The following is a 23,653-nucleotide window of genomic DNA, read 5'->3' on the forward strand; positions in this document are numbered from 1 at the left end:
CTTTTCTGTATGTTAGTTTTCAGATAAATGAAATGTTACAGAAAATGACAGGGAATCATATGCCAAATTAGAACTAAATGGTGGGTAAATTTGTTTTATGCTTAAGTCCTGTGGTCCCCTGAGCTAACTGGTGCAATTTCATGAGGAAGCAAATAGAAGAGGTCACCCCATCCTTTACAAGGCAGTTTTTGTGGCCTTGGGAAGAACAAGATACCCATGTAGTCCCAGAGATAACCACTGAAAGCCTCCAATCATTTAGTTCACAGAAATTCTTATACCTCTTAAGCAAGCTTTCTTTAACAATCCCTTTCTCAATTTTTCCAGAGGAAAAAGGCTGAGCTTCATAACTAACCAAACTTCCTGCAACTTAGAAAAACATGTTATCAAGGTAGGGTATTTCAAGTCCTTATACACATCCCTATGTAGAGTGCCCTATACAGTACCATACATATCAGAGAATCTCAAAGTCTTCTGCATATCTATCCTCATACCACAGCTACAAAATGAGAAAGTTGCTATTACGCAAATTTTCCTGATGGGAAAAAGTGTGGCATACAGAAACAGTGCATCTCACAGTTGGCCGTTGGCCTGGTCACAGATCAGGAGAACAAAGCTCCTGGGTTAAGTCCTCAACTAGTGCCATCGGCACCAAGTCACAGAACTGCGGAAGAGCTGAGTGTTGGAAGGGACCTCCAGAGACTGTTTAACCTAGCTCACCTGGCTCCAACCAGACTGAAAAAGCCTTCAACAGATGGAGGAGCCAGTCCCTTTCACACCTTCTCAACTGGCATTTGCCGAAGGGGACAACCCCCCACCCTGCCCTTTATTTCCACAATCATAACTGTATTTAAGTGCTGCCTTCTGGATAGAGACATTAACACAGACTATTTTCATTTATAGATTCAAAGTAAGTATGGCAGCAAAACCATTTTCTTCTGCAGTATAAACTGGCATTAGAGCAGAAGTCTAGTCTCCCTCGAGCGTTCATCAGCTATCACCTTGGAAGACATATCATGGAAAGAAGCATGATGAAGAGGGTGAGAATTGGAATACATTTGTTAAAAATCAGCTCCTCCCTCCCCCTCAATGTACTTGGATTACTGGCCCATTTTTGAGATGAAGACCTGGACAGTGATAAAACTTTTACCTCCAAAACTTTATGACAGAGGTTCAAAAACAGACACAATATGAACACTGTATGAGCACCATGCAAGAGAAGAACAAGAGTACATGGAAATGAAGGTGGAATGAACATTATTATTGAGTGTAGATGTTGCCTTTCAAAACTCAAAGCACTTGCCTCCTTGAAAATGGGTGCAGTGCCACTTGCAGGATAGGATTCAGGATGTACAGGGGCACCTTTTTGCTCTCTACAGCTACTTGGCAGTACCAGGGACACAGCAGGGACTGTGACACAGCAACACTGCAATTGCTGAATTAATTCAATGAAAGTAATAGTCTCTGTAGTTAATTCAATTACTGTATTTTGGTTTTGCTTAATTTGGTTAAATTATGCCCTCCCTTATGTCTGCAAATCTGTTTTACACCTTCATTCTTCCCCCTCACATTACAGGCTCAAAGGACCAAATTCAGCCCTATAAGCCTGACATGGGACCAGAAGGAACCATTAAGGCCTTGTATTGCACGATTATTTGTCATCCCAAGAATCCACTTTCTAGTTAAAGCCTTTCACTTTTTCCCCTCACTATTTGTTTGCAACTCTTAATCCTAAAGATTTGTACCTAGGCCAATGAAGTTTCATCCAAGCTGAAAAACCTCAGACAATAGCTCTCAGAAGTATAACATAACCCATAGCAGGTTAATTCTGAAAACTCTGTAGAATGATTTTATGGCAGCTTTCGCTCTTTCATTGCTCATGGCATAAGAAAGTAAGAGTTGTTACATTTATTGCTAAGATTCTTATGTCTCTTCTTGGTATCTAAGGTTTCCAATGTCCTCTCTTACAGCTGCCCAAGTCCTGAACTTGCTCTTGGTCAAATATATCAGAAATATAATTCATAAATACAACACTTTAAAACATGTGCAAAATAAAGTCCTTTGTCCACTGTAATTTGATTTAATTTTGTTAATTTTGTATTTCGATTATAATTGTAACACAAGTTTTAAAAACTTTTTCTTCAGGCATGATAAAGAATCCAGAATATCATGCAACATGAAATATATAATCTCACGTTAAAATTTACACCCAGCATTAATAAGGAGACTGTCAAGTTATCCTACCATAATTGTGGCTTTGGTTTCTTTAAAATACAGTTTTGGCTGCATTATTTATATGGATGCAATACTTCATGATAAGCATTAAATCAAGATAATATTCATACTCAAACCATAAAGAAGTGCATTGCCAATTACTGTATACAATAATATCTTCATTGTTCATTGTATTCTTTAAATGTATCAATGACAAGAAGTGCTTAAATCATGCTGTGAATATGCTCTCAATGAATAAAGCAGAGAGTCATGTATCAGCAAATACCAAAAACCACCAGCACAAAAATCCCACAAGAATAATAGTGGTCTTGAGCGAGCAGAAATTACATCTATAAAATGTTGGGATTAGTTTCTCAAAGCAAGTTACAAATTTCATATATATCTATATACACAATCAAACAACCTTTAAGAACGAAACCTTTAATAATGACCTTAAAGCAGTGGAAAAATGAGCTCTATTTAGTGGGGAGGAGTATAGAGATGCAAGACCATTGTTCTAATTTGTTTGGGCTGGAAGAAGTTACTGAAAGTCACCGGACTTCCCTTCTTGTAACAGAGAGGTTGGAATAATTCAAGGGTGTTGGAAGCTTCACTTCAGAAAATCGATGTTGTACACAGAAACTTGCGCTCAGTAAGTCAAGGAAATAACATTATATATAGCCTTAAGAATCAGCAGGGTTAGGACCAAAGACCATAAACTCCTCCAGACATTACAGCTGTCTTCGGAAACAGCAGTGCAGCGCAAAAAAGTAGCAGAACGCCAGAACTGGCCATTTCACTAAAAACATATGCTTAAAAAATGGAGCTTTGATTACAGAGACAATGGTAATACTTTAAAATACAAAACCTATTCAAAGAAAATAGCTAAAATAACAAAAAACTGTCATAACAGCTGCTCAGAGGATTACATCATATGTTGTCAATTTTATTAAATTTCCGTTTTCCTCAAAATCTGTTTTCTGTACCTAAAACATAAAAACTATTAACAGTAGTCAATTTTCTGCAGAGTATTTTCCCAGAATTCATCCATTAGTGTCACAGTAGTTACACAAACAGAAAAGTACAACAAATACTTTAAATGTTAAAAGCAATTTTTCTCTCTTTTTTTAGAATTTAAAAAAAACCCAATAAAAATAAAAGGAAAGACATGCAGACATGCAAGACATAGTCTGAGTAAAAGAGATCCTACACCTGGACAGGTACATGGGAGTTTGTTTTCATTTAATCAAAATATCATTTATTTTATTAAAATGTTAATACTGTACTTTATAAAGTATCATGCAAAACCAGAAACAGCTTTATCACATACTGTCAAAAGGATGGAGAATCTTCTTCCCATATCCTATGCTATTTAATTACACACCCAAAATCACAACCAAAAGAACAAGTTGTACCAGTTACTCAGATGTGCTCTAACACAACACTGCATTTTCAATAGAGATTGACAATGGTGGAGTAGGAAAACAACCCCTTTTTCACTGACATCACAAATAACATGCAGACAGGGGCCCTCCTTTAAAAGTCAATTATAGCATTAGGTCCTATTTTGCTTTTCTTGTTCTCAGTGTTGCCCTTTTTTAAAAATACGATCACTTCCCTTAAATAATTCAACTTAAGTGTTTACCTTGATCAGCCATAACAATAAACTCATGAGAGTGTTTACAAGCATAAAAAGCAGTCTCCCTTCTCATTTGATCTAATTTTACTACACTCCAATTCCAGTAACTGCCTCTAATTATGCAGTAAGATACACACAAAGAAAATGATGATACCGCATTGGAAAACTCATTTTGGTCAATTTTTTACCTACTTGTTCTCTGCATATTCATTCCTTCTTCACAGTTTGGCAACTACCTCAAAACGTCCAGTAGTATCAGAAGCACATCACCCCAATTTTACATCAAGTAGGTTAACACAAGATGAACAGGGATGCCATTCTGCTGTCACACAAAAATGACAAGATACTGATAATTATGGTAGGACCTGTACCTTTGCCATTCTAGAATACAGTGCAAGAAGAAAATTTAGATCAAAAGATTTGGTGCTTTATTTTGTTTGTTCTTTGGTTTATTTTTAAGAACAAAAGCAAGCGAACCACTGATTTATTTAGAAAACAGTGGGTTAAATCAGGTTTGGGGTTTTTTTTGTATTTTGAGACAGAACTTTTATAGAGGACCATAACACACACACACACTCTGTTCTTCTCACCTTCTTTCTTACTTTCTCTTAATAATCACATACTTATCAGCGGTTTTTCTTAGTGGATTCATGGCCTCAGATTCTTTTCTCTGAGCAGGTCCAGCTGGCAACAATACATTGCCAAGCTCTTGATTAAACATTAGCATTGTTCCACTGTTTGCTCCCTAGAAGCTCCAACAATAAAGAAGCAGTAGTAGCAGAAATTTCACAAAACTCAAGAACACTACCTGTTCTTTGACAAGTTTTAGAGAAGTCTAAATCACATGAGAGCATGCTTGATCAATCTGTCCTGTCGTTTTTGCATCTAGACACCAGTTACTGCGTAGCATCTCCACAACAGCTAGAGTATGGAAGGAAAAGCAGCCTACTTTGTATAGAAAACCAAAGACGTGTATTAAGAGAAGCTAATGGTGAGAAAGGTAACATTATTTCTACAAATCTGTGACTTTTGTAACTAATCCTCTAATTCAAATCCTATGCTACATCTTCATTCTTTTCCTTTTACTTTTCCACCTGCAATGCACAATGTATATTGTTAAGTGGCTTCATATTAACAAGTAACAGAAAAGTATCCTCTCCAATCTACCTATTTAAATTTCTAGAAATTTCTCTTCCATGGTTTGTTAGAAACAGTGCCTTTTGTTTATACTTACATATAAAATAGAAGCACAACCTTAAGTAAGCTTGATTATGAATGAACGTTCTTGTCAGCTACAAGCAGATGCATGCCCATACACATGAAAGGAAAAAACAAATCTTTACAATTTAAGGGCTTCAAAGTCAGGAAATCTTTACCATCTACGTTCAATCTAATTTCAAGTTTTGTTCAGCAAAGTGATAGCCAAGAAATGACAGTTACCAATGATTTTCAGAATATACCTCAGCTCCTGCACTATTACAAACACAAAATCTCAAACTGTAGAAGTTACCTGAGTAGAATCAAGAAGATTATGATCAAACAGTAGAAAAAAAAATAAAGTTATACAATCTTTACCTCTGATACAATGATCTTTTTCAGATCTGAAAAAGCCTTGTGAAGTACAGAGCCCATGCTCAAAGTGAGGTAGGGAGATTTATCCTAGATGTACATAAAGTCCAGTGAGATATAAACAGAACAGATACACCCAAGGTACTGATTCAGAGCTCTATACAAAAGGCACTTCAAAGCAGGGCTCACCGATTTATTTTTTAGTGTGAAGAAACTAATAATTGCTTCAATACACAGAGCAACTAGCACAGAGTAACAAGTTACTGAGGGGCGCTGGCTTCATGGGGACTGCCTGCATACCCCCCAGCAAATGCCAATCATTCCAGGCAGCCTACCCTTTCATCCAGCTGCCTGGCATTACCAAATCGCGGTTACAGCTAGCTAGCTAGGCCTTGGACACAAACGTACATATGATTTACCAAAAAAAGGACAGTAAGATTCAACTAACTTGGTAGTACGTGTGTTAGGTGTGAACTGCTTATAAATAAGATGCTATAAATTCCGTTTCCCCTTAGACATCTATGGGGACAGAACCTACTGTTCCAGCTTCAGTTCTTCTATTCACAATCCAGAGGCATAACCTCCCTTCTGCGTGCCAAAAGCATAAGCAGAAGTAACAAATAAGAGCAAACCCTTCTTAAAATCTTTAATCTAGAACCTGAACTGCAGAGACATATTTTTCCTCCATTTCGGAGCTCTACTAAGCAACAGCTTTTGCAACAAGAGAAGCACAACAAGTAGGAGTGCTTCCATGTAAAACAGAGTAGTAAGGTTGTAATACATGAGTAATGTAGGAATGGAATTGCTTCCAAACCAAATTGCTGAATTTACTAGGATACAACATTTGTAAAATGTAGTAAACTACAACAACCTTCTCAACTGTAACATGTAAACCATTCCATCTTAGATAGGAAATACATTGCAGCAAATGGTAACAACCCTGATTTGGGCAGTTGAGTAACTGCATAAAGAAGTAATTTTTACACTCTAAATGAAAAGTATTTTAAAACAATTTGAGTGCCATGTCTCAAATACTGCTAACATACAAAGACAGTAGGAATCTAGTAATTAGCAAGTCATTCTAAAGGAGAGAATGTTGACAATTACAGTAAGTTAGTAAACAGGATAATTTCCCAATTATATTGCCAAATACAGTCCGACTGGTGTTCCCTTCAGAACAAAAGAAAAGCTTTCACATTTGTGATTTCACTACATTACTGAAAACAGTTGGTAAAACAATCACCAAACTTCCACGCAAGTTAAAACATGCAAGCTTTTTATGTATGTTTGTTAAATCCAAAAGCTATTTTGAAAATAAAAAACCCTATGGTTTTTGAAACTACCTTTGCATTTTCTGAATTTACCTTTGAATTTACATGCAAAGTTCTAATTCACTCCTTCATTAGTGAAAAAAAAAAAAAATACAACTTTACCAGGAATGAAAGTATTTATTGCAAAGGTTAAGAAGACTTGTTCCTACCTCCACTTTTGTTCGATAGAGAATGAGACGCTTTAGGCTGCCCACTTTGGCTATGTGGTTGAAAGCCTGAGGTGGTATTTTATCACACGATGAGAGATTTAATTCCTGAAGATTTGGACACATTTCAGTAATGACCTCCAAGCACGTTTCATTGAGGAAATGGCCACACGACAACTCAAGACGTACCAATTCAGAGCCACAAACTTTCAAGAACCTGTAAAAAACACATTTTAAGCGAAAAATAAACGTACTTGCAGGTGAGACTCTGAATACTGTCAAAACCTTAAGCATGTAAACCAGGAAAGAGTTCCTTTCAACAATGAAAAGCCTACAGACCACAGCTCTTATGTCGCCTCAGTTAACTAATGGAAAACATGATTAGGGTAAAGTAAATTAATCATAACCACTCTGAAGAAGTTACTTCTGAATCAAATCTGTACAAATCCAGAAGAGACCAAACCAATTAGGTGTTGAGTTAGAGAGCAATACTCAAAAAACCAAAGGCAGTCTGAAAGTCAAGGCTGCTTCATCAACATTAACTTGCTACTGGACATAACCTAGATATTATACAATATTTTGTACAAAGCAATATTTGACTACGTACATTTTAAGAAACACAGGAGCCTATATAATGCTATACATGGCATAAGGAGGCTAATGTCACTAAAGCAGCCTTAAAAAGCAATTCTACCTTGAAAATGAATTGCAAAAGAATAATCAGAGGTGGGAATGGTACAGAGAGGGCTTTTTATTAAACTAATATTAGTCTTGAAAATTCTGTTTTGGTTTAGAAAGTTTGAACACACTTCCTTCCTGCCATTTACTCTGAGACAATGGAGCAAACATGGATAATGTTTGAAATGCTTTTCTCCAAAGCCAATTTTGACAATGGCCTGCAAGTTTCCACCAATAATTTCCTATTTCTCTATCTCAGAAAAATCCACAAATGTGGAAATGAGGTTAAACAAATACTTTGAAATGGATGAAATATCCAGGATAAGTATTTTAAGACTTTCAGAAAGACATCTCATTCCTTTCATTAACAAATAAGTCAAAATCAACACTTGGTAGCTGTTCTAGAACACAAATTTCTAAGGACTATTTCACATGACTAATTGGAATTATAAAAATTTAAGATCTTAGAAGACAAACTACTCAAAATTTAAAAACTTTGATGGTCTCTGAATAAATTTATACCTTCTGTCAAAGACCTTGTGACAGAAATTCAAGCTTTATTATATCTAATCCAAGCTTTAATCAAAACCACACATAAGCTTATGTCCCTTTTTACTGCAAAGATAACCTTCAGACTGTAAATCAGTCACGAGACTTTTAAGTTTGATATTGAATAGGGAAAAAAAAACCCCACGTTTGCAGTGATTTTGTTACACTTTATTTGAATAGTTTATCCAGTAGAAAAAACTAAGTTCCTAACCTATGGGCTGCAATAAGCTCCCCTTGTTACTTCCTAGAATAACACAGCTACTTGTGAGACAGTATGAATTAGTTTCTCATAATAAATATTCTGATCTACTCTATTACCAGTTCTATCCTACAAAAAGCTTCTTGCAGACAGAGCAGCTTTAGGTTCTGACACTTTCACTGCAAAGTTAGTATTATTTCTTGGATTTAACTGATACAATAGGAATGCCAGAGACACAAGGCTCCTGCTTGCACAAAAACTCCTATTGCTACAACTACACGGGTATTAGCCTTCCAAAGACTTTGCTCCTGCTGAACCTCAGGATGAAATAAACACTGTCTTAAAAGCAGACACATTCAGGGAGGCATTCCTTAATGACATTAACAGTAGCACAGGAATTCAAGTCCATATTCAAATGGATCCAAGTTATCAAACCTTCTCCTTTGTTTTTTCATTACTCACTCAAGTCATACTTGCCATTCATCATCACCATTTTTTATTCCTTTCATCTTGCACATTACATGGCCTTAGTTTGATTATGCAGATCCTATGCAACACAGAAGGGAAAGGAGATTCCAGGGTGGCATCTCCATCCCTGGAGGTTTCCAAGAATCACCTGAAACCTTGACTGACCTGATCTAGCGTTGGGCACACTGGCACTTCAAGTGGGAGCCTGGAGTAGACGATCTTCAGAGGTCCCTAACATCCAACATTTCTATCAGCCTATGCAAACAAAGAGAGGGACTGAGACATGAAAGGGGAGACGTAAGCCCCAGAGCCACAGGGTTCTGCCAAGAATGGCCTTCAAATCTACTCTTCCACTGTTTTTGTCTAACTCTGCCATCTCTCTTCAGAATCTATTTTAGCTTGTCAAGTCAGAGTTTAATCAAACACCAAGCACATATTTGCTGTTTTCACACTGGATACAGTGAATTCACCTAGACTGGCAAGCCTTCTTATGGAGCACCAGAGCTGAAATGATATGAAAATTCACTGCAATTAACATCAGGTATTTAAACATTAAACTGCTATTTCAGACTAGCAATAGAGTTCAACACTGCCATGGAGAAACACAGGACGGAAAGCCCCTGGAAATCAGAGTAGAGACATATGGATTCATTGCTGATTACCAATTAGCCAATTCCTCTATTTAATGAGTGCTTTAACAATACATTCACACAGCTTCTTTCATCAACAAATTATCAGGTTTGTTTGAATGGTGATATTTTCCATAAAACCTTGTCAATCGTCACTTATTATACCTCTAGCTTCTAATTTGTAACAGATAAATATTTTATGAATTACTCCATTACAATAATGGATGTTAGGTTAACTGCCATATAATTTAACAGGGCTTGGCTGTTATAAACATTGGTACAGCTCAACACTTTTCTCCTTCTAGGACTATTAAAAGTTAACATTAACAGATCAGGGAAACACTCACTTAACCCCCTAGACTTGGAGAAGAACTCCAGGCTCACCAGCTTGAGGAGTTATTATCCTCGTAACATTTTATTTAAATTCATTACACTTGAAACACACAGGCAGAGCAAACACAGCGACAGCAAGGAGCATTACACTTCATGGCTTTACTGCCTTTTTGGAAAGGGTTATTTAGGAGACATTAAACAGAAAGGCAAGGGGGATAAGGGACATGCAGCAGGGTACAAGAACAAGCTGACAGGCATCAAGTAAAGGGACGAACAGAAACAGGAGAAGGAATTTGAGGAAATCACCAACCAGCACAGGGCAAAGAACATTAGGCAGAACTGCAGAGTTCTCTGAACGACCGAGACACCCCAATCTTTGTTCGCACTTAACAGACTGCTCAGGGCAGAGGTTTCTGCTAACGTGGATCTTCAAAGACCTATGGCAAGGTAGAACATGGGTTCTCATGCTTTCAGAACAAATGTGGCATTGCCTTCATACTTCTGAGACTTAACAGACACTGGATGCCTGGCTCTGACTTAGCTTATCTGAAAACAAACAACCCCCAAAAAAGCACCTTCTACTCAAATCAACACTTCTTCACAGACCTCTCCTTTAATCACTGAGGATTGACTGGTTCCCATTTTTAGTTTCTCCTCCTTTCTGCACAGACATCCATCCCTTTAGTTTTGCTTTTATTATCAATATTTTATACACACAATTTCTGAAGTCATTTCCCTTCATCTCTTCATATTTGTTATGAAATATGACTGATTAAATAACCTAGGAGAATGTGAACATGTACATTTACTTTGCTAGGCACTGGACTGGGCCTTTCTCTCTAAGTTCATCCTCAATCTAGACTGCAGTATTTCAGGGGTTGTTTTGGTTGGGTTTTGGGGTTTGTTTTTGGTTGGTGGGGTTTTGTGGGTTTTTTTTTTTGGGGTGGTGGTGGTGATGGTGTTTTGCTTTGTTTGGTTTTAATTAAAAAAAGAAATCTCACTTCCATCACTTTCTGCTTGTTTTCAAGAACTGCTGCTCATTATCCCCTTCTTCAGCTTTTAGGAAGTGAGTTAGTCCTAGTGAAATCCTCATGAAACATCAAATACATCTATTAACACTTAAGTCACTATTTGTTTATGCTGATGTTAAACCCATCATGATCATGGGGTCACTTAGTCTATTAACAACTTCTAATCTTGTAATTAATGACCATATCATAAGCTTATCCCATGAGCCAAAGAAGATCCAAAATTAAAATATCAACGTAAAAGACAGCACCCTTCACATCAGAACTGGACACGTAAAATGTCCCGAACAAAATCCTCAAAATACCTTTAGACATATGCTTAAGAGGAAATCGAACACATCAACATTTGCTCCAGTGGTTTCTAATGGAACTGCAAACCCTACGCTTCACTGTTAGCATTGTGATCCCCACTTTATAGAATCATCATAGAATAGTTTGGGTTGGAAGGGACCTCAAAGATCATCTAGTTCCAACTCCCCTGCCATGGGCAGGGACACCCTCCACTAGACAACGTTGCCCAAAGCCCCATCCAACCTGGCCTTGAACACTTCCAGGGATGGGGCATCCACAGCTTCTCTGGGCAACCTGTGCCAGTGCCTCATCACCCTCACGTGAAGAATTTCCTAATATCTAATCTAAATCTACCCTCTGTTAGTTTGAAGCCATTACCACTTGTCGTATCACTACCTGCCCTTGTAAACACTCAATATCCCACAGTTCTAAGTTACTGAAAACTCTACAACAAGCAACGATCACAGTCCAGTTCTCTCTCATCTACTCATCCTTCCTAAACACAAATAGCTACCTGGTTTTAGATTCCTTTAGTACAATTATCTCAAAAGGTTTCAATCATGCTGATTTTACCAAATTTATTTTCAATGAAAAACTTAGGTAATCATTTTGTCATCATTGACATATAAACCACTGAATTTGGCGTTAAAGACTGTGTGTGTGGGGAAACTCCAGAAACTTCCATTTATGAACAACATACAGTTGGAGAAATTTTTTCTTCAGCACTTTCCCTTGTAGTGTAACCTTATGCTAGCATCCAAACCAGGGATGTTACCTCCATTACTTGACGGATACAAAACTGCCCCATTTGCCTAGCCTTCCTTGGTATCTCCCTCCTAGAACCAGTATGTGATGAAAACAACCATTTCACCTTGCTTCAAGCCAACTACACACTCATTCTGGCTACTCAGGTCTCCTGCTTCCCTAAGCCTGCCACCAGACAATAATAATGTAAAAAAACCCCAACAACCACTTGGATTTTATTCTTCCTCATTTCACTTTAAGATCTTGAGGTCTTCTCTGTCTTACTGTAGTTCTATCTATATTTTTACTCAAACTTGGCAGAGGACTTCATAATCCCAACCTGTCTTGCATTTAATCCAACGGCTTGCGGAATTACATTTTAATATACTTCTCAAAGTCCTGTTCAGATATTTTTATATTCACAATGACGTTTTTCCTTTCAGGACTGCTGTGTGACAACAGCAGCAGCAAGTACAGATAACTGTAACAAAAGCGTTAAGATTGGCATGACTATGTACCCATACATAGGGTATGGGTACACAGAGGCGTAGAAACATGAGAAACACGAGGGCTGGTTAGAGCAGTGTGTGTTGGTGGAAGTCTGATTACCAGGTCATCAAGACCCTTGAATATATGGATGTGCAGTTTTTTCAGCACACGCAGATTTGGAGACAAAGGACAGAGGTGGCAGAAGATGGAGAGACTCCTCGCTGGACACACGTCTCGGTCGTCTTGGTGCATGTGAGTATGCACGCATGGGAGTGAAGCTGAGTAAAATAATCTTGTTCTTAAATCCAAGTCCCCTTCCCTTCCTCTAAGCTATTCTAACTGTTACAATGTTATTTTCTACTCTGGCATGTATAACACTTATTTTTTGTCAGCAAACCTTAAAACATTGAATGCAAGTAGGGAGAATATTAAGTACGTGATCTTATGCTTTTCTCAACACAGATGAAACTATTTTCAATAAAAACATGAAAAACAAACATTATGACTTAACCTCAGTTACAGCAACCCCAGGTTTTACTAAAAACTAAGAAATTATAGCAGGAGACAGACATGATTCTTCAACTGAGAATCCTTGTCCAGTCCCACATGACTCCTGTGTCCTGTGACTGAGTATTTGATGTATGTTTCAGTAATTTCTCTGACCTTCCTGCTAGTTTGATCAGTAGCAAGCAAAGCCTTACCAAGTTAAACATTGTCGAAATACACTTTTATTAAACAGCAACCAAAACCTTCAAATTTTAACAACAAAAAAATTGTTAAAGTAGTATTCCTGTAGGTGCTTGTCATGTAAACACTGCATCACCAACCTGAAAGTAAAACACTATTAATTCATTATCACAGTATAAAATGTTAGCAGTAAATAAAAATCCTAATACGTCAGATATTTAAAGCAGAGTAATTTAAACAAGCTAGTGACATTACCAGTGATACAAAGAAATTTACATGTGGAACTCTGTTTTTAAACTGGCATCATCCTTGAGCTGTTCAAACCTCGGAGCATTTATTCAGCACCTCGATATTTAACATACCTCCAGCTAACTTGCCTCACTTTTCCTATATAGGTCTTATCCTCCCACACTGATATTCCCCTGGCAAGAACAAATTCACCATACCTCCAATGACGCCAGGAGAAACGCAGTGCTGCTTACATAATGCTTGCTGCGAAATTTCTGTTTATTCCCTGTCACTTTGCATTCCAAACACTTGAGACGGCTCAGATACTCATTTCATTTGTCTTGCACTTTTCCATATACTTTTAGTTCAGTCTAAACAGTAAAGTTTAGTTAATTTATATTATATGCTGAAATGAAAAATTTATGGTAGTCATTTTTAGCCCTGAGGAGTAGATGTTATCAATAAGTTAAAATACCTTCAGCTTTGCCTCGGGATGTTCAGATGCCTGAAGCATTCTATCTTCTCATGACAATACAGTATTTGCTTCAGTCACATTTCTTAAAATTAATCTTTTAAAAAATTTTCTACTTTAATACATTTTTGCAAGAAAATATATATTTTCAATAACTTCTTACAATCATGTCTATATGAACCTTTTAAATCAACACATAAATTTACACAAGCTACTTCTTTTAAGACTGTTGTAGGAAAGGACAGGTAAAAACATTTTTGAAGGATATTTGCCAAAATAAAATTTGAGCAAGAGTAGCATTTCAACATGCCTGGACTTGCAAAAATCATAACCTGAGCTGTATAGTTGCAAGAATGAAACTAACTCTACTAGTTTTGAATTCAACAGTGCCAACTGTAACACCAAGTGCTGAGAAAAGTGCAAAAATAAAGAAAACAAAACAAAAAACCAGGCCCTGCAAAAGCAAAATGCTGTTATCTGCGAGGATAAGGTATTTTGGTTCTAGCATTTTTCTGGTTTTGTACTGCAGCAATTTATAGTTTTTGTGAAGTTATTTACAACTTTCATTTAGAAAATAGTATTTTTTCTCCTTGAATTGACAAATATAGGTTGGCCTTTTAAAAACAGCGTAACAGAGTGCTTCAAACCAGACTTCTAGGCAGAATTCCCTCCAAGTAGTTGGTTTGACGGCCATTCATGGTTGCTTATGCAGCAACTTACAAGAAAAATTTATAAACTTGAAGTATTGGAACAAGCAATTTAGGTTCGTTTCAACTCAACCTGAAGTTGCAAGAAGACTTTTTCATCAAATAAATCCAAAATAAAAGATGTGGCTTGGTACTCTATAGGCACACCTCATCGCCTTATTTGGAAATTTCCTTTGGAGAAAGAAATAGAGAATACCAAGACCAGAGAGGGAGCCAAAGAGAGCAGGATAAAGAGAAACCAACAAACTGATTGAGAAACATTCACGCAGTAGGCAGCAAGAGAAGGTTTTACTTGAATCAATGTAGTGCCACATGTCTTCTGCTGTTACGTATAGAGACAGAAATATGCATTTAATTTCTGCAAAGGACAACTACAGTCTGAAAATTTGATTAAGTTTTTAGCAACAGTTAACATCAGGAGGTAACTGATAAAAGCAGCAATGCACTCTCCCAAGCCAACTGAGAACCTCCTCTGCAATACTCACATTCTGAAGAGTAAACTAGAAAGAAAACTTAAGTGTGAAATAGAACTCCTAGGAAAGTCAAAGTACCTCCATTCTTTGGAAACTCTGTTTTGCATAATATCTCCCAAAAGACAGGCTGGGTAAGGAATATCTCGAAATCCAAAAGGAAAAATTGTGGGAGTTCACGACTACATGTCCTGGATGCTGCAATATCCACATGACAGTAGTTTCTTAATGACAGCCAGGGCAATAAAACTAAGATATTACTTGACAGATTTCTCCTTTGAGGAACTGTTATCTCTTACCAGGAAGCTACTTTTTTGAAGAAAGTTACATTAATGCTTTTGAAAAGCAAGTGTTGTTCTAAAAAGTCTCCTGTATTAATAGATACTTCCATAGCAAATGCACAGCAAATCTTCCTTTCCTTAAGGCAGCAAATTTGACAAACATACTGATGAAGGATGTCAAAAGGAAAATTTGTCTTTGGAAATTCTACTAGAAAAGACACTTCTACAGAACAAAGAGTTGCAAAATTATTTCTCTATTAGGAAAAAGAAAATTTTCAAACCTGGACCTAGTTCCAGTGGAGAATTTTTGATTCAGAAGTGAAAATTCTGAGCAGAAGTCACACCTGAAAATTATTTAGCTTACAACTTTGTTTCAAAAATTTATGATTGAACTGCATCTCCCATTCCCAGACTCCATGTATGTCTTCCTAGAAATATTTTTTCCTAGAAATACAGGTAACTCACAATTATATCAATGTCCAAAAACACTTTTCCTCTTGTTACAAATAAATATCATCCATTATAATGAACACAAATTGACCATGTTTATTCACACATTATTAATAGGCAAACAACGAGTATTTCTTATTTTAGAAATGCTGACTACATGTAAGTGCTGCTTTTAGTTCAGCACTGAAGTAAAAAAAGTCATCAGGAATAAAGCCGTTTTCAACTAACTGGAAGTCAGAAACACCAGAACTGCAAAGTTTATAATTCTCTGAGTTTGCACATTCATTACTTTCAAGACAACAAAAGTTTTTAGCAGTACTGCATGTTCAAAAAAAAAAAATCATGAAAATTTTAAAAAATTGCTATGAAGATGTACATGCATTTAAGTTTTAAAAGACCAATTTAATAGCTAAGCATCAGAAAGCAAGCACTTCATGATTTCAGAGTCGAATTCTCAATTAAGGCTTGCATAATTATCCTCTGCATAATGTATCTAATATGAAATCCAAATTTAGGAGAAATGTTTGTATCCTGTTCAACAACTAGCTGCTATCTATCTCCCTTTTCTCCCAACAAGCACAAAAGAGCATAGGGCTCTTGGATTATACTGGAAGGTCAGGAAAAAAGGAAGCGACGTTCTCATCTTGACAAAGTATTTCTTCAAATTATTTTACTTCCTCAGAGATGGCACCGAGGCACCAAAGGAAAGAAAATGTTTGAACAGCTGATTTAACTTTTTTCCTTTGGAAAACAAAAGAGAGTTAAGGCAAATTTTTTTAGATATATTAAATATTTCTTTTTCTTATCAGTTGAAGTCTGCTTTCACCTGCCATTGCTGATTACCTCTTAGTCGAAGCAGCAATTTTTGCTTAAATGAAATGTATTGATAGATGCTGTTTAACTAATGCAAACAAGCAAAGAAGCAAGAAATGATATATTAAGAAAGCAGAGAACACGGCTGTTATACAGAGAAGAATCCCTACGAATTTGCTATTTTAATGACCTATAGCACAGTCATATTTTCAGCCCAGTGGAAGATGCACATGCAAACCCCTTGTTTTCCAACAGGGCTAATGTTTTCAATCATTTTTATGAAAATATTTGCATTTACATTGCACTCCAGTGATTACTTAGGGCCCATACCTTGTAAGCATGCACTGTAATCAGTTTATTACTGCAGCCATTCTAATACAGTCCTACTGATGACTCATCTGTACAAAGAACAACCGCAAACATTTTCTTCATGAGATGGACTTTTGACAGCTTGGTTCTAGTGGAGTCTTTTAGAAGCCCAGGAGAAAGCAAAACACTGCTCCGCCGGGAAGAAGCCTCTCGGTCACAGGCAGTTTGGCATGTGCAGGCTCTACATATTGAAACAGGCTTCTGCTGCTATATCTACTATCTCTTACTGTTTTAGCTGTTGGGTTTTTTCTACATCATAACAAGCAAAGCCTTTATGGTAAATCAAAGCCATTTCTTGTTTTTTAATAAGGTTTCAAATACTTAGTGAAAGCACTGTGCACCAGCTCTGCAAACAGAGCTTGTCAAAATACTTCTGAATGTTTAGCACTGACCTGCTAAATCCAGAAACAGAAATGGCTCCCCTGTTTCCAGTCCAAGATAAATTCAGCCACTGGACGAGAGTGCAGCGAGACTGTAGGTATTCCAGAGATGTGTCATTAATCCTTGCCCAGTAAGGTTGTAAACTGAGATGAATGTACTGTAGAGGATCACAGCAATGTTGATACAGTAGCTTACAAGTTTGCGCTAGTCTACACAGGTCTGGTACTGTAAGGTGACTCAAAATCAACTGGATGAGCTATATTAAAAACAGAAAAAAAAAGTCACAGATGGTCACATAGCACTTGAAGTGTTAAGGGAAAACTGCAAAGGAATAAGAAAAGATGTTCTAACTTCAAAGAAAAGTAAATCCTTTTACTTAAAAGTAACTTCTCGAATAAATCATTGATTAACTATTAAAGAGGACTGCACTGCCTTTCAATTTGACAACATATTAAACAACAAAGGAAAAAACAGATCAGCATGTGAAAGTGACAGGAAGCTTTCAAATTATGTTTCTTTACCCATGCTAATTTAAACAGCGATATGTATGTAAACACTATGTTTACATATTTCCCTTCACAATGTGCATTGCCGTCGATCAGAATGCTGAATTGGTGTCCCCTTTCTTCTCTGGATTTGGTCTTTAAGATGGTAGCCTATTTTCAGAGTACATGGAAAAACCATACCACGTCCCAATTTCCCCACCCCTTGAACTGATTTCAGATTTATTCCTCTGATCACTGCTTTAAAAATCAGTGTTTTGTCTTCCACCTTATATCCTCTCCCATACATGCTGGACTATGCAACTAGATAAAAATCCAACATATTCAGATCTTCTTTTATGAAGTAATCTCTTTCTTGCTGTAATACTTTGAGAGTATATTTGTTTTATGCCAGAGTCAAATCTGAAAGGCAAAACCTCTTTTTACCTTTATCAGATTGAATAATCTCAGCTTCAGAATAATCACCAGCCCTTCTGACTAGCACCACTATATACATTTTTGTAATGACTTAGCTCACATTCAGAAATGAAGAAATATCATGCTCTGTTTTCCTTTCTAAAGGAAGATCAACACACACAGACACATAAATACTCACTTTAGGAAATAACAAAACCGCTCAACAAAAAAAATCTCCTTTAGCTTAGAAACTGAGAGAACATGCACTTGAAAAATGAAATCTAAAAATTAATGTTTACTTTACCAAGGCTGTCTTTAACAGCTACAAGTACCTGCACTCAAGTTATGTAACTAAAATTGACTAAGTGTTTTCAGGCAGAGCGGGAAACAATAACTCATCGAAATGAATCAGTGTAAATTAAAAAAAAAACCAAACAAAACAAAACACACCCCCTCCCCCCCCAAAAAACCCAAACAGCTTAAACTGACGAGAGTCCTGCGGCCCTTTCAAAATACCATAATGTTTCATTTTAATGTCTCATAAGGATTCATAGAACAAACCCGCCAAAAATCAGAATAAAATGCTTGACATAAAATGAAGCTTTCCATGAGATCCAAACAGATTGTACTTCCAATGTACCAGTTGATTATGCAGCTAGCTTCCGCCTCCCCTCCTCCCCCCTTCATTTTTGGAAGAGAAGAAATAAGAAAACAATCCAGCTTCCTGCAAAATCAAAAATGTTACTTCCTACTCAGCTCCAGATTTAGTATTTGGATTTCAAACATGATCTACAACTCTTCAAAAAAATTTTAACTTCAAGTGCCAAAATGCAGTGTTTGCATATACTCCAGTTTCTCTCAAGCTTGATTTCAAACCTTCCTTCTTCCCTCCTCCTCACTCTTTCTTCCCCCTAAAAACAGCCCAGGTTGCCTCTGCAGGTGCCTGGAACTCTCACCTCGGCTTCATGCAGAGGCTCTGCGTAGACATTTCAATCTGCCAGCAATATACGTATAAATTTTATATAATATACAATAACTGCAGTTTATATAATCGGCAAAGTTTGCTCCCAAGTGACATTTAGGTTGCTGGCATTTTGGTATCTGAGAGAGAGCAAAATAACTAGGAGCTAACATAGATATAATCCGAAGTTAATATCTTTATTTTTGTTTGGCTCAGACCCATACTTCAGCTTAAAACCTGCTTAACACAGTTTTGTTTGTCATTCTAATAGTAGATACCTAAACATATACCTATTTTTCTAAGACCATCAATTCACTTTAAATAATTTTCAATATTCTGAAAAACAGCTTCAAACTATTTTGCAATCTTTCAGCTATTCCCCACTCTGTAAGCCACCCAAATATCTATTTTACGAACATCTTTTCCCTCAGATTTTTCCCAGGATATTTAGTAAGTTTTCTAGAGCAGAGAGCTCAGCAAATGTTGCAGTTAGCTAAATTTATGTCTGTAATAACGTCTGATAAAAACAAAGTAACATGAATTTTGTTCAATGGAAAAAAAAAGAAGTTATTTTCTAACTTCTGAGCAGTATAGATAATGGTGAATGAAACTATAAATGCCTCACCAATGTCCCTTTATACTAAATGATGACTTTAATGAGTATTTCATAACATATAGGATGTTGCAATCTTGCCACACCTGAGATGAAATATTACCACATGAATGTTTTAATCGGGGGGGGGAATCCTTCTTTATTTTTTACTGAAATTATGCTACTTCATAATATCTAGAATGAAAAAAATATAATGAAATGTCACTACTATGACATTAAGATATAAAGTACGTTTTTCTTCTGGTTTTTGATTAAACAAAGATAACAGGTTCCGAACCTACAGGCTAATAACCATCAATCACCGTTAGTCTGGAGTCTGGTGTCTGTCAGAAATTCACTTTTTATGTGTGTGTATCCTAGCATAAAGTACAATTTGATACCATAATGAGAATGTGACATGATGTGCTGTATTGTGCTACACCATGTTCATGGTGATTCCAAGAATGCTGCAGAATTGAGTATCTGCTTTGAAAACTAATTTAGTAACACAGTTTCTCACAAACAACTGCTTTAACTCTGCATTTATGAAAAAATATGGCAATCATTACTGTTTCACACTTTCTTATAAATCAGTCAGTAAAAACAAAGATTATCAGAAAAACAATCCAAAGGAATATAAAGAGGAAAACAAAATGTTATTTATACAACACTGATGGCCTTTTTTAGGCTATGATGGACCAAAATAGACAAGTACTTTCCTATTTCAAGGGCCAACATGGCACATGCCAGCTTTAGAAATGTGGTTTCACTAGTGAAAACCTCCAAAAATTGGAGGTTTCCAAATCATAACTCTCCACAACAATTCAACTAACAGCATAAAAATTCACCGTGTGCTGACTGAGCACAAAAAAGATCCTGATTCATATTTGATCTGTGTGTGGTTTATCATCATCTCAGTCCCTGATTGCAGTGTCTAACATATTAGCATGTAGTTTGAATTATAAATTAAAAAGTATGACATCTGGAAAAACACCAGAGCTCTCACCCACTGCCTCAAAGTTCTCTTATAAGCTCAGACAGGATCACCACCACACTCTTCAATACATGGGATAAAAATTTACCAATGGTGTAGCTCCTAATAGTATTTACCTACGCAAAAGTTTCTCCAGCATTTTTAAGCTTTTTTTGCTGAGTAACAGCAAGCAACAGCCATTTGTACCAATGTACTTTCTGTGGCTAGAGCACAATAATGCAGAACTTGATTTGGTCAGAAAATAATGCTTGGATGCTGGTCAAACCTAGAATATCTGCACTTCCCACAAATTCCGTCCTTCAGTTCTTCAACATGAGTCCCTCCAATAGGAAAATATATTGGCCTATGCAAACCACTCATTCAGAAACACGCAAATGAATGACTTGCAATATTTTTCATTCTGCAGCTAGAGCTGCCACAGCTTAGACTCTAATTAATTAGAATTGATACTAAGACATGTTCAGATAAAGGACATAGGATATGCGCACAAAAGGGCAAAGAGAGAAGGCAGAAAGGAGAAGATGGCATTCTAGGGCTTCTGACGTTCCTCAGCATTAAGACAGACAGTCCCTAGTTCCACGCTCCTATAGCTTGCACCAGCAAATGCATACACAGTCAATAGCACACATGAACACATGAAAAGCAGATCCTGCAACTGTTTCACAAAACACAACCATTTCGGCCTCTCTCTTCTTTATTCTACTCACATAACACGCTTTGGTGGAGTGGGCTTCACATCATCAGGCTATAGGCTCTGATACTCTCAGCACTGAAAGGCTGTAAAGGTTTTAAGTCCCTTCTTGATTCAAAGAAAAGAAAAGGATCTTACTGACAGACTGCACAATCAAATAATCGAGACCCCAGGAGGACTAAAACTGGAGAGATCTTCTCCATGTGCCATCGCTCAGAGCCCTGTCTGCCTGTCTGCTATAGCAACCGGCAGTATATTGGCCATTAGCTGAAGGGAATCTTGTGCCATATGGTTATTAGCTGTTAAGACAGCTTTTAAGACCCTCATGATTATCCGAAAGACTACAAATATTTGTTCTGGAAAGATGCAAGTGTTGAGGGAAGAAAGTCTATGAAATTTAAAAATGCTCCTTCTTACTGCTCCGACTCTTCTAAGTATCATTTAAGGGATGCAGATCTTACTTTCAAGACCTTTTTTCCTGGAACATAGGTGCCGAATCCACATTTAACAGTGGAAGCAATTCGCTTCCCCAGTAGACGTGAACAGATCATAAATGTTGTAGGCAGCTTTAGGAAAAATTTGCTTTAAGGAATGACAGAGATGTCATTTATATCTTTTTTTATATCAAAATTTATATTAAAAAGTATCTTTTGGACTGCAGCATGCAGAATTTCTCCTGACTCTCCTCTCTGGAGGACAAAAGTTAGGTTCTTGGTACCTGGCACATCTTGGTGAGCCTCGAACTGCACAAGAGATATGCTGTGGCAAGTATTCCTCACCTTTCTCAAAGGCTTTTAACCTGCTCAGGCCTTCAGGTCTCAAGCATTCTGTAAAGCCAACTAAGACTAAGGTCTTACTCCTTCCACTTTAGAAGCAGCACAAATTAGTCAAAGATAACTGGGAAGAAAGACAAGGACATGAACTGTTTCCTAGAAAATCCTTCCTCAATTTTAATGTAATTCTGGAGAACAGATGATAGTACAAAGTACTTAACAGCTACTAAGGGCTGGTGAAGACCATCCATGAGCAGGGAAGGAAAATTCTCTCACCTAGTTCATCCAAGATGTCACCCTTTCTTCTAAGGAAGTCTGTGCCCCAGGAGCCGAGCATTTTTCTCTCTTGTTTTTTAGAGCTCAGAGTGCAGCAAGCCATTCATAATACCATTTTGAAGAACACCACAGCCTATGAAAGGATAGTCTATGGAAGTTTCAGAAAGACAACAAAGGCAAAAAACAAAGGCTGGAGGCTGCTGCCTACTTGAAGATTAGCACAGAAGACCATTCCGCCTGTGTATTTTGTGAATTATGGAGGGTAGCATGAAAAAGCCTGAAACAGCTCAAATAAGGAATAGGCATATGTATGAAGACTTCGGATAGTTACACGTTCACTATCAACATGAACGTATAAAAAGATACAATTTTTCATTTATCAATCAAAACTGCAAGGAGTCAACGGTTGCCTTACTTCATTATTACAAGGTTCAAACACTTCCCAGAAAAATCTGACACTTGTCAGTCTTGAAGACAGCATGCAGAGTACTGTTCCCATATCTGATGTGATAAAAAACTGTCATACTACAAAGTACAACATTTTTGCTGTTCTGACACCCAAACCTCCAAGCTGGACCAGGAAGGTAGGAGGCTGGGATTTCTGCTGTCACAAATCCAGTCCAGAAATAGCCTTTTGTAGTCTTCTGATAAATATTCCACCCATATTTTCAGTTTCTTTAAATCAAAGCAGAAGAAAAAAAAGAAATGTTCTTGGTATTGATAGACCATATAAATGCATTCATGAAACCAAACATGTTAAAAAATGGATAAAAAAGGAAGCTGGAACACAAACAAGAAAGCAGAAAAGCACAATAAAGTGCATGGAGGCAGAATTTCATAGGAGTAACAGGACCACACAAATACTTCCTGAATCATAATCTTAATATGTATAATCATGTGGAACAGAAAAGACATTAATCAATCTCTCTGGTAGTCTACTATACTACAAATCAATTTATCCAGTCTTTTCAAACAAGACTTCCTAGATTTAAATCAAGTGTTCTCTACAATTAATTTCTTTGAATGACTAAACCCAACAAATTTTCAAATACAGTTATACATTTTAAGATGTTCTGGAATCAAGTGCACCTTTGCATATGCAAAGTACTTTCTTGAGTACTGATATACAAGCACCAACAGTAAAATATATTAAACACTAAATGGACTCTGGGAAAAAGAAAAACATAAACACCAGAGTTAACTCAGGATAAAGTTAGTATCCTCATTTAATATTCCACTGCAGCAACAACAACAAGAACAAAAAACAAACTCAAGAACGGAAAAAGACTTAGAAGAAAGATACAC

The 23,653-nt window shown here is 36.9% G+C and overlaps 1 protein-coding gene across 5 annotated transcripts in view; it reads right to left on the reverse strand.

The window, feature by feature from the left end:
- The window catches only part of FBXL4 (F-box and leucine rich repeat protein 4), a 64,013-nt gene that overhangs the window by 21,215 nt on the left and 19,145 nt on the right, over positions 1 to 23,653 (reverse strand). For all 5 annotated transcript variants that reach the window (XR_012834474.1, XR_012834476.1, XR_012834475.1 and 2 more), the window contains exons 5-6: positions 17,174 to 17,418; positions 6,900 to 7,113 (exon numbers count right to left, since the gene is read on the reverse strand). Coding sequence is in view for 2 of the 5 variants with exons in the window: in XM_075747770.1 (XP_075603885.1) it covers positions 6,900 to 7,113; positions 17,174 to 17,418 (459 nt within the window). In the remaining 3 variants the exon portion in view is untranslated. The remainder of the gene's footprint in view (positions 1 to 6,899; positions 7,114 to 17,173; positions 17,419 to 23,653) is intronic.

This window comes from Balearica regulorum, chromosome 3 (assembly GCF_011004875.1).
Source record: "Balearica regulorum gibbericeps isolate bBalReg1 chromosome 3, bBalReg1.pri, whole genome shotgun sequence".
Classification (NCBI taxonomy): Eukaryota; Metazoa; Chordata; class Aves; order Gruiformes; family Gruidae; genus Balearica; species Balearica regulorum.